The 12,162-nt window shown below is 49.8% G+C and overlaps 1 protein-coding gene across 1 annotated transcript; it reads right to left on the bottom strand.

Annotated features, from left to right (window-relative positions):
* Positions 1-8,716: 8,716 nt before the first annotated feature.
* On the bottom strand, positions 8,717-11,310 carry LOC131635614 (uncharacterized). The gene is made up of 2 exons (XM_058906252.1): positions 11,204-11,310; positions 8,717-9,730 (listed from the first exon to the last, which is right to left on the bottom strand). The coding sequence occupies exons 1-2, from the start codon at positions 11,211-11,213 to the stop codon at positions 8,922-8,924; spliced, it is 819 nt and encodes a 272-aa protein (XP_058762235.1). The 5' UTR covers positions 11,214-11,310; the 3' UTR covers positions 8,717-8,921.
* Positions 11,311-12,162: the final 852 nt, after the last annotated feature.

A 12,162-nucleotide genomic window follows, 5' to 3' on the forward strand; every position in this document is an offset into this window, starting at 1 on the left:
AGAGTTGATATGGTTAAGAAATTTCAAACTAATTTTTTATAAAAGGAAATTTAGATACTATTCCTTAGATGTGATTTTTATTATTTTTTAGTAAAAATATGAGAAATATATTTAAATACTATTTAAAAAATGAGAGTAGAAAGAAATTGTATATATATGTAGAGATAAATTATACACCTATTATATTTTTATTAAAAAAAAAAAATTCTTTACCCACCTCCTAACTTTCTTAGTCACCTCTGGCGAATTTGTCAAAATACCCCTTGTTTCGGAAATACATTTGCGAAAACGTACTTTTATTAAAAAAAAAAGGTGTTTTCGGAAATGCACTTCCGAAAACACGAAAAAAAAGTGTTTTTGGAGATGCATTTCCGAAAACACCCTTTTTGAGTTTTCGGAGATGCATTTCTGAAAACACCCCTTTTTGGGAGAGGGGGTGTTTTCGGAGATGCATATCCGAAATATTCCAAGACCAAATTGGTCCTGGAATGTTTCGGATATACACTTCCGAAAGAATTCAATAACTATTAAAAAATTAAAATCAAGGTGAATCAATACAATTAATAGGTATAAAATGAAAGTGAATCAATAAAATGAAGGTGAATCAATAAAATCAAGGTGAATCAAAATTTCCTAAACAATTTTAAAGTTAAAAATTATTTTACTAACTTATATAAATAAAAAACATCTTAATTTCATAAGTAAATTTTGAATTATATAAAATTAAATATAAAATTTATTCATTAAATAAAATTAAGACAAAATCTTTTTTTAATTTTTTTAAACTAAATAAAAAATTATAATTCATTTTTAATTATGAATCAGAATAGAAATATATAAATATATAATCATAATTATTAATTTTGTAAGTGAAATATATAAATATATAATATATAAATATATAATAATTATTATAAATTAAAACACTCATTTTTATAATTTTTATAATTATTATATAAAAATATAAATATGTAAATTAAAACACTCATTTTTTAAATTTTTTTTATAAATATATAAATAAAAAATTATAACTTATTTTATAAGTGAAATTATTTTAATTTTTTTAATTAAAATTATTTTAAAATATGAATCAGGATAGAAATATATAATAACTATTATTCGTAACTCATAAATTATATCAAAATATATAATTATTATTATTCATTACTCATAAATTATATCAAATTTATGATATGTAAATTAATTAATATCTTAAAATTAATTTTTGGGGTTTTTTTAGATTTTTTTTTTGTTGTTTCGGAGATGCATCTCCGAATTAGCCAAAATTCCAATTTTTGGGATTTTTTTCGGAAATGCACTTCCGAAGTCTGGAAAAATTTAGAAAAAAAAAATTTCGGATATGCATTTTCGAAGCGGGGTAAAATTGGGTTTTTGCTGGGGGTGACCTCCATAGGGAGGTGGGTAAAGAAATTCTCAAAAATAATTACATCTAAAAAATTATATCTGAGTTTTCTTCTTCTTTATATTCAATATTAACACTAGATTTTTTTCTTGCTACTATTCTACGTAAGAATTTGATGAATACCCCACTTAGCTTTTTATGGAGGAATTTTTAAAGAAAATTCAAAGGAGACTTTGTGTATGGCTTTGCTAAGTTGGTGGGTTGCAACTCCTTTTTCCAAGCTGAATTTTCAAAGAACATTGTACATGGAAAAACTAGTGTATAAAGTTAGACGTTTTTGGAAGGATGTATTATATAAAGGTTAGTGTTCTGGACTGGGCCAAGGCTAGGCCCAACACCGCTTTCGGCCCAATAAGCCTCAGAGGCCCATGTATAGTTCATGGCCTTCCGACACGCCTTGCTCGGCACCAACACCGCGCTCGGCGTTCATTCTCCCCCGGACATCATCCTTGCCGAGGACCCTGCTCCGCGCAGGGCTCCTTCATATCCAATCCTCCGAATAACTCGGATCCCACGTGGCTCCTAAAAGACCGCGTCTTCCCTTGGACTTCGGAGCGGTTAACCAGGACAGAGGGCATACACGCACCTCCGATATTTCCGCTCAGGAAACCTGGCAGTCTCCTAGTTGGGCTTGAGAATCCAACCCAATAGCGAGATCATGGCCCAGCGCTGGGGGCTATATATACCCTCTTCAACTAGAGGGTCAGGTATTCAATTCTTACTCACTCTTAGCTAGTACTTGCGCTCCTTTGCTCGTCATCTTACTTTGGCATTGGAGTACCTTACAGGTACACCCCCCTCCTCCTCCTTCCTAGAAGATCTAGTCCGAGCAGCCTACGACGATCCTTCTGATCAGGTACGATCAGTGGCGCCGTCTGTGGGAAACTTGCTTCCCCATCTTTAAAGAACAAAGATCAAAGCTAACCATCACCAATCGTCATGGCTGACAACAACAACATCCCAAGCGCTGACCCTTTCCTCCTTCAAGAGCTGATCGAGGAATCCTCCCGCGAGCTAGCTAATCATCGTCGGGGGAGTCGTCGGCGACAAAGGTCCGGGCATGAAACCCAGGACACCCAGCTGCTGCAGGTCCTACAACAGGTCCAGAATGTTGACCATGTTCCTCCAGAAGGGCACGTTCAGAACGGCGAACCGATCCGAACGACCAACGTGCCGGAACATGCCCAGAATGTGAATGAAACCGACCCTCGCGACGGGCAACATGCTTCCTCATTCACCCACACCTCCGAGAGGCAGAGAGCCCGTCATGGAGAAGAAGAGGAGCCGCTCAACATTCCCGAAGGCACTGACCCCATTACCGTCCGCTTGCTCAAGGAAATACAACTGACCAACAGCCTCCTCAGAATTCAGGATGACCGAATTCACGAGCTGGAAAGACAGCGGCGACGTCGCCCTTCCCCACGGAGGCGCTACAGGTCACGCTCCTATTCCTCCTCGCGCTCACCGCCGAGAAGATACCGTCGGCGTTCCCCGTCCTCTTCAAGGTCTCCCCCGAGAAGACATCGCCGCCGGAGGACTCGTTCCCGTTCTCCACACAGAAAGAACAGGAAGAACCAGAAACCTGAAACCGCTGAACAAAGAAGCCCCTCCCCCGAACAGGGCCGTCGGGGTCCCTCCAAAGCAACGACGGGTAACAACCAAGAAGATCCCCGACGAAACAGGCACTACGATTCACCAGGGCCGAGCGACGAGGAGGACTTCCGCAGCCCCTTGTCCGCTAGTATACGGAGAGCCCGCCTCCCTCGGGGGATGGAAAAACCGCCAGCATTGGACCAATACGACGGAACCACTGACCCCGACGACCATATCCGGAGTATCGAAGCGGTCATGGACTATCACGTCGTCAGAGGCTCGATCAAGTGCCGCATTTTCCCGACCACCCTCAGGAAGGGAGCGATGAATTGGTACAGGAACCTCCCTTCGAACTCCATCCATTCTTGGACCGAGCTCAAAGAACTCTTCTTGAGCCACTTCACAGCCTCCCGACGGCAACCGAAATCGGAAGCCAATCTCGAGGCCGTAGTCCAAGGACCCAACGAGCCTCTCCGAGATTACCTTGAAAGATTCAACAAGGAGGCCGTCCAAGTGCAGACAAAAGACTACATGAAGAGGTACATCTTGGAACGAGGACTTCTCCCCGGCAGCGACTTCAAGAAAGCTATTAAGATCGAGAAGGTAAACTCGATGAATGACCTCCTCAGCAAAGCAAAGGTATTCATCGATTTTGAGGAAGGCGAGGCAGCCGCAATCAGAGCCCCGAGGGGCAGTGGCGCCGCTCGCAGCTCAAACCTCGAAGACTCGGGGTCGCGCCGAGGACAAGACAAAAGAAGGGACGACCGGGCCCGAGATGTCAAAGAACGGCGAGGACCAGCAGGGCGTTTCAACGACTACACTCCTTTGAACACCTCCCGGGAGAAAATCCTGTCCGACTGCCAGAACGCCGAGTTCAAGAAATCCAACATCAGGCCCCCGAAGTCAAATCCTACAAGACCGGGGACGGACAAGTCCAAATACTGCAAGTACCACAAGAGTCACGGGCATATGACCGACGAATGCGTACATCTCAAAGATGCCATAGAGACCCTGATCAAAGAGGGCCACCTGGCAAAATACACCAAGAAGGGAGAACCCTCCAGAAGAGACATCCCTCGAAACTCTGACGAGGGGAACTCACCAGACAGCAGACCGCTCCAAGTCGCGCTGTTCGTAACCCGACCGGAAGACTTCATCCCTTCAGTCGGCGTGACGACCGCCCTCAGCACCTGGGAACATTTCCCCACCGCAATGGTCATCTCCAACGGCGGCGACCCCGGCTCTCTCACCGTCAGTTCGGTCAAGAGAAAGTTCGACGAGCTACTCAGCGCCAATGCAGATCTCGGCCCTACTCTTCGGAAATTCCGAGGAAAGTCAGAGCCAATCACTTTCTATCTCGAAGAACTGCCCGGCGGAGCTCCAAATGCCACCATTCCCCTTCTCGTCCGAGCCAGAATGGCAAACTTCGATGTGCGACGGGTCCTGGTAGATGAAGGCAGTTCAGTCGACATTATGTACTCCCACCTCTTCCAAACACTTCAGCTGGACGACTCGCACCTCACTCCCTATGTGGGTTCCGACCTCCAAGGTTTTAACGGAGCCACCACCAAACCATGGGGCTACGTCGAGCTGATTGTCACCTTCGGGGAAGGGGAAGCGTCCAGACAAGTCAAAACCAGGTTTCTGGTAATCGACTGCAAAACATTGTACAACTGCATCATCGGACGCCCAACACTGGCCGAGCTAACTGCCGTGCCCTCCACAGTCCATCTGAAGATGAAGTTCTACACGAGGACAGGGAAAGTGGCCACCATCAACGCCGACATTGAAGCTGCGAGAAGGATCTTCGATGCATCCGTCAAAGGACTAGAGCTGATCGCTCCTCCGACCAGCTCCAACAAGAAACCAAGAGCCGAAGATAAGCGTCCTCGGGAAGATCAGGTTCCAACGGCCAACGTCAGCTCAGTCGACCTCGATGCAAGGTTCACACAAGAAGAACTGAAGACCGGGGAGGAAACACAATCGAATCCCGTCCGACCTGTTCCCGACGGAGACTTCGAGCTGATCCCCCTGGGAGACAACCCCAACAGAGCAGTGAAGATCGGCAAGGGTATCCCTGACCTGCCGAGGAAGCAACTCATAGCCTGCCTTCGAGCCAATGCCGACCTGTTCGCCTGGAGCGCCGCAGAGATGCCCGGACTCGACCCTGAGGTCGCCTGTCACCACCTCTCCATCAATCCAACCGCCAAGGCCGTAGTACAACGTAGGCGTCGGCAGTCTCCCGAGAAAGCGGAGGCTGCCGAGAAAGCTGTAAAAGACCTCCTAGAGGCAAATTTTATTTCCGAGGCCAAGTACTCAACTTGGCTCTCAAATGTTGTACTTGTTAAAAAATCTAATGGAAAATGGAGAATGTGTGTTGATTATACTGATGTTAACCGGGCATGTCCAAAAGACGCCTACCCTTTACCTAATATTGATAGACTGGTCGACAACTCGGCCGGCTATAAACTGTTGTCCTTCATGGACGCTTATTCTGGTTACAACCAGATTCCCATGGCGAAATGCGACAAGCAATGCACGGCTTTCATGACCGAATCGGGCAATTATTACTACAACGTAATGCCCTTCGGACTCAAAAACGCCGGGGCAACCTACCAGCGGATGATGAACAAGGTCTTCCGAGGGGAAATCGGCGACACACTCGAGGTGTATATGGACGACATGATCGTCAAATCTCGAGAAGACTCCGACCACACACTACATCTCGAGCGGGTCTTCAAGCAGGCCAGGTCCTGCAGGATGCGCTTCAATCCGGAGAAGTGTACCTTCGGAGTACGGGCAGGCAAATTCCTCGGTTTCTACTTAACAGAACGAGGAATAGAAGCCAACCCTGATAAGTGCCGAGCATTCTCAGACCTCCCTACCCCCACCAATAAAAAATCCATCCAAGTACTAAACGGAATGCTCACGGCATTGTCCCGCTTCGTCGCGAAATCCGCCCAGCATGCACTTCCATTCTTTAAGCTTCTTCGGAAAGAAGCAGCTTTCGAGTGGTCCGAGGAATGCGAACAAGCATTATCCCACCTCAAACAAGTGCTCTCCAAACCCCCGGTGCTATCCCGACCAGACAGCAACGAGGTTCTCTATCTCTACTTGGCCGTCTCTGGCGAGGCAGCCAGCGCGGCCCTGATCCGAGAAACGGAAGACGGGCAGAAGCCAGTGTACTTCACTAGCAAAGCCTTACAAGGACCCGAGGTCCGCTATCAACAGATAGAAAAAATCGCGCTGGCCCTAATAACGGCCGCCAGAAGACTGAGGTACTACTTCCTTGCCCACACTATCGTCGTCCGGACAGACCAACCGATCAAACAGCTTCTCAGCCGACCAGACATGGCCGGAAGGATGCTGAAATGGTCCCTCGAACTGTCCGAGTTCGACATACAATACGAGGGCAGGAAAGCGCTAAAAGCCCAAGCACTCGCCGATTTCGTGGCCGAGATGACGACGATCTCCAACTCCCTAACACCCACCGTGAATAAGTGGACCATCTACGTAGACGGTGCCTCAAGCCACGCGGGCAGCGGAGCTGGGATCATCTTGGAGAACGACGAGGGACTCGTCATCGAAGTATCCTTAGTCCTCTCCTTCGCCACATCGAACAACCAGGCCGAGTACGAAGCCCTCCTAGCGGGCCTACGCCTTGCAGAGGACGTAGGCGCTCGGGAAGTCATGATTTATACCGATTCACAACTGGTCACGTCGCAAGTTAGCGGCGATTACCAGGCCAAAAACGACACACTAGCCGAGTATCTGTCGCTCGTCAAAGAAAAGATGAAAGGGTTCGCGAAGGCAGACGTCGCACACATCCCTCGGGAACACAACTCGAGGGCCGACCTCTTATCCAAGCTCGCAAGCACGAGAAAGAAGGGAGGGAACAAGTCGGTGATACAGGAAGTCTTGTCCGATCCAAGCGTAGCCAAAAACGCGCCGGCCATACAAGTGTTTGCCATCGGAGACGACCATTGCTGGATGACTCCGGTATACAAATACCTCATGAACGACGAACTCCCCGATGATCCGAAGGAAGCTTCAGCTATTAAAAGGAGAGCCTGCTCGTACACAGTCATCGAAAATAAACTCTATCGGCGCGGCTTCTCCATTCCCCTTCTCAAATGCATCGACGACTCGCAGGCAATGGAAGTACTGCAGGAGATCCACGAAGGGATTAACGGCCAGCATCTCGGCGGCCGGTCGCTGGCAAGGAAAGCCCTCAGAGCCGGCTACTATTGGCCGACCATGCAGCAGGACGCCAAAGAGCATGTTCAAAAATGCGACAAATGTCAGCGGCATGCCGACATGCACCTAGCTCCCCCCACCGAGCTCAAATCCCTCTCCTCTCCTTGGCCTTTTTCCACCTGGGGAATGGACCTCCTCGGCCCTTTCCCGGTCGGCTCGTACCAGAATAAATATCTCGTGGTCGCCGTCGATTACTTCACGAAATGGATAGAAGCCGAGGCGCTTGCCAAGATCACATCTCAAAACGTGCTCCGTTTCTACAAACGAAACATACTTGCCCGGTTCGGGGTCCCTCAGGCCATAATCACCGACAATGGCACCCAGTTCACTGACAAAAAATTCCAAGAGTTTGTGGCCAAGCTTGGCACGAAGCAACACTTCACCTCAGTCGAGCACCCTCAGACGAACGGGCAGGCCGAGGCGGCCAACCGAGTCATCCTCCGAGGATTAAAGAGAAGACTCGGCGAAGCCAAAAAAGCCTGGGTCGAGGAACTACATAGTGTACTCTGGGCGTACAGGACGACGCCTCATTCGAGCACAGGCGAAACTCCTTTCCGACTAACTTACGGCACCGAAGCCGTAATTCCCGTAGAAATCCGAGAGCCTTCTCGGCGCACCGAATTCCCCCTCGAGGAAGAACTTAACGACGAGGCCATGAGGGAAGAACTCGATATGGTAGAAGAGATTCGAGCAGGGTCAGCCCTCCGAGAAGCTAAACTAAAACAGCAAATAGCTCTTCGCCATAACGCCAAAGTTATAAAGCGCGAATTTGAAATCGGCGCCCTAGTACTTCGCAGAAACATGAAAGACTCGCGCGAAGGCAAGCTAGCCCCAAACTGGGAAGGCCCGTACCGAGTTTATGACAAAACCGAGAACGGCGCCTACTACCTCGAGAATCTTCTCGGTGAAAAACTTGCTCGACCCTGGAATGCTGAAAAACTCAGACGTTATTACAGTTAAACATAAGCTAAAACGCCCGGCCCCCAACCAAACTCAGGTAACGGACGGGCACGGAGCCACGTCGTCGGTACGGACGTGAGTGTTCCACGACAGCAACGATCGGTTCCTCTCGTCGGATAGACGGACCGACCCCTCGGCGGATTCTACACCTAGACCCCCCGTGGAAGTACCTGCATGGCAGAACCCCAGCTCGCGATGGGATCGTTCACGCCGCGAACGCTTGGCCGCAACCGCGGTCTCGCGCTCGCTAAAAGCGCATACCTGCTCTGCGCACCCGGCCCGTACTCAACACGCCCGGGCAATCAATCTAGGTCGAGCATAGCCCACAAAACCAATAATATCACAAGTATACTGGTGACTCTCCGGCATGTCCGAGCATAAGTCATCGGTCACCTAGAACAACCGCAAAATACTTTAAGTTCAGAGGAAATACCTCGTCATACAAGCACGGCAGGAATGTTATCGAAAAGAACAAAAACATACAGTGATAACGCCGAAAGTAAAAATAAACAGATATAAGCAAGAAGAATTGTAAGACATTAAAATTGCCGACCAACTTGGCCGGCGATGTCAAAGGTTACAATCATTACCGGGCACGCAGGCCCCAAAAATTATCCGGGCATAGCCCAACAAAAAGAATGGCACGCAGGCCGAGAAAAACGGACACGCAGGCCCGGAACTACACTTTCTACTCTTCACTCCCCGGGGACTCAGGCACCAACACGCCATCTACGATCCTCGAAGAGAGCCCGACATTATCCTCCTTCAAACCAGGGTTCAGAAGCCTCAGCTGGTTAAGAGCACGCTCGAAACCGACGTCGGCCATGTCGGCCAGGCTTATCTTCAGGCTTTCTATCTTCTCCGCAAACTCAGCCCTGGACTTCAGAGCTGCCACATCCGGCGACTCGTCAGCCGAGGGAGCCCATTCGAGTCGAAGGTCAGCCAGCTTCTTCTTCTCAGCCGCGACCTCCGCATCTTTCTGCTTCAGGGCCGCATCGACCTTCTTCCTCAACTCCTTGCGCTCGACCTCCATGGTCTTCACCTTGTCCTCGGCCACCTTCTTAGCCGCCTCGGCCTCCTTCAGGGCCTCGGTCGAGCCCGAACCTCCACTAGCCAACACTTGGGCCATCTCCAAGACCCTCACCACGGCGGCACTGTCGCACGCCAACTGTTTCTGAAGAGACGGGGGATCCATATCACTGATCCGACGAGCTTCATCCGGTGAGGTAGCCAAGGGGAACTTCTCAAAATAGCCTCCATCCTTGTAGCAAGAAGGCAACACGAAGGCGCGCCCGGGACCCAGGTTCGACTGATCCGGACGTCCCCCCTCGGAAGCACGAGGTCTCTTGGGTAACCTCTCGTCGACATGAATCTTGTGAGGGGAGCCTGCCGAGCCTGAGTTCTCTCCAGCTCCGGTACCCTGGTTCCTCTTCTTCTGATTCTTCCTCGCATCCAATGCTTGTTTCAGGATATTATCCTCCTTCTCCGGCATAGCCTCTGCAAAGAAAAAATAAACGAGTTAGCAAAATACCGGACAGAGATCACAAAGCAAGGGGAATAGACACAACCTAACAACGCCCAGGTCTCCTCGGGAGTCCGACAAGCTAGCAAAGCCTTGGTATTAATAGGCCGCTGCTCCGTGATCGGCACCCCGTCCTCGTTCAGTATGGGATCTCCATTCCTCGTCACCCAACGAGACAGGGTAAAGCTATCTACATATTTGCAGAGGACCGAGTACGACTCCCGGTCTTGATCATCCAAGTCATCGTCCTCCCAAGCGTAGTATTTCGGAGGAGACGCAAAATGACCCTTCCACCAGAAAAACGGAAACGTCGTGCAGAACTCCTTTACTTCCTGCCCATGTTCATCCCTTACTATCTCCCCCTCGGCATCCCGCTCGGCCACCATATCCGACACCGAAGAATAGGCCGTTGGACTTAGGGGGCGGACAACGAAGTATCGATCCTTAAAACCCTTCACGGAGTCAGTATACATTCCGAAGAGTTTACGCTCGGCGTTCCTGAACGAAACCCAGCTGTACCGCCCGTTTGACGCCTGCCGTTGAACACGAAAACACCTTCCGAACAACGCAGACGTCGCACCTATACCCAAATAATCACAAACAATCTCGAATGCCCGCATAAAGGCAAAGGCATTCGGATGAATTTGGGACGGTGCCAGAGATAGAAACGCCATGACTGAAACCTGAAAATCAGAGAAGGGTAACCGGAAGCCGAGCTCCCTAAACACGTAATCGTACATCGCAAATCCGTCCCCGGCAAACCGAGAACATATGCGTTCGTCTGGAGACGGGCAACCTATTTGATAATTGGGCGGATCACCTTCCCCCAGGACCTCAATTTCTGTAAACGCCCCATCCAGAGACGCGGTATACCGAGAAACAACAGACAGAGCCTCCTCGGCTATCCAATCGGGCGCAACGGTATGTTCATAACTGAATAACGGCATAGGGGAAACCCCTCCCTCGGCATTCGAACCAGGGGATCCCGTGTGAACGCCTTCGGCCGAGGGAGTGCCCTCTTCCTCAATAATTTCGACGTCGGAACTAGTTGCCGTCGAGCTGTCGGAATCACTGGTCGTCGAGTCGGTGTCCGAGCCAGTTCTTGAGGAAGCGCTCGAATCTGATTCACCTGCACGCAGAAGGGAGAAGTGAATTCGATAGTCTATCAAATCCACCCTTCCACCGCAAGACAAGCGAAAGGGTAGAGCAGGAGCAGCGGAGCCCCCGGCCAAACCCCATCGAGGAACAACGCTCGTCAGCCGAGGACTCACAGATGACACGACAATCGGAAAGCTTATCTTAACGCCAACGTACTACGGCCTGCCAACCCACACCGACCCCGGGCATCGCTTGGATAACCCGGGGAGGATGACGATGGCGAAGACCTCGAAAGCGAAACACAAGTTCTATGAAAAATAGTAAAGCAACGACAGGCTAAACGAACTTACTTGCAGACATGATGTAGATGGCCGGGGAGAATCCTTCGCTAAGCAACGATCTTGATATGACGAACGAGCTGGGAAATTATGCCCCGAGGAACCCTTGATCGAAGCCGAGCAGATAAATAGAGAAAGGAAAATTCCCTTATGAGAGAATTCGCCCCCTTTTATAGGGAAAAAGGCTCGGAAGGCGAAGCGTCACCTCTCCTGACAGGCGCCGCCTCCTAGACCCTAGGCCATCAATGCCTATGCCACGTCAGCGCGTGGTTCCCACGCGCGACGTTTCGCCCACCACTGGACTTTCCTCCGAGCGCGTATATGTAACGAGGACCGATCCACCGAGCAACCACGAGAAATGAGGGTCCGAGCGTAGAAGCAAAGTCACAGTTTCTTAACCGGAAAACTCCGACTTGGGGGGCTCCTGTTCTGGACTGGGCCAAGGCTAGGCCCAACACCGCTTTCGGCCCAATAAGCCTCAGAGGCCCATGTATAGTTCATGGCCTTCCGACACGCCTTGCTCGGCACCAACACCGCGCTCGGCGTTCATTCTCCCCCGGACATCATCCTTGCCGAGGACCCTGCTCCGCGCAGGGCTCCTTCATATCCAATCCTCCGAATAACTCGGATCCCACGTGGCTCCTAAAAGACCGCGTCTTCCCTTGGACTTCGGAGCGGTTAACCAGGACAGAGGGCATACACGCACCTCCGATATTTCCGCTCAGGAAACCTGGCAGTCTCCTAGTTGGGCTTGAGAATCCAACCCAATAGCGAGATCATGGCCCAGCGCTGGGGGCTATATATACCCTCTTCAACTAGAGGGTCAGGTATTCAATTCTTACTCACTCTTAGCTAGTACTTGCGCTCCTTTGCTCGTCATCTTACTTTGGCATTGGAGTACCTTACAGGTACACCCCCCTCCTCCTCCTTCCTAGAAGATCCAGTCCGAGCAGCCTACGACGATCCTTCTG

The sequence above is a fragment of the Vicia villosa genome, linkage group LG1, assembly GCF_029867415.1.
Source record: "Vicia villosa cultivar HV-30 ecotype Madison, WI linkage group LG1, Vvil1.0, whole genome shotgun sequence".
NCBI classification, from domain to species: domain Eukaryota; kingdom Viridiplantae; phylum Streptophyta; class Magnoliopsida; order Fabales; family Fabaceae; genus Vicia; species Vicia villosa.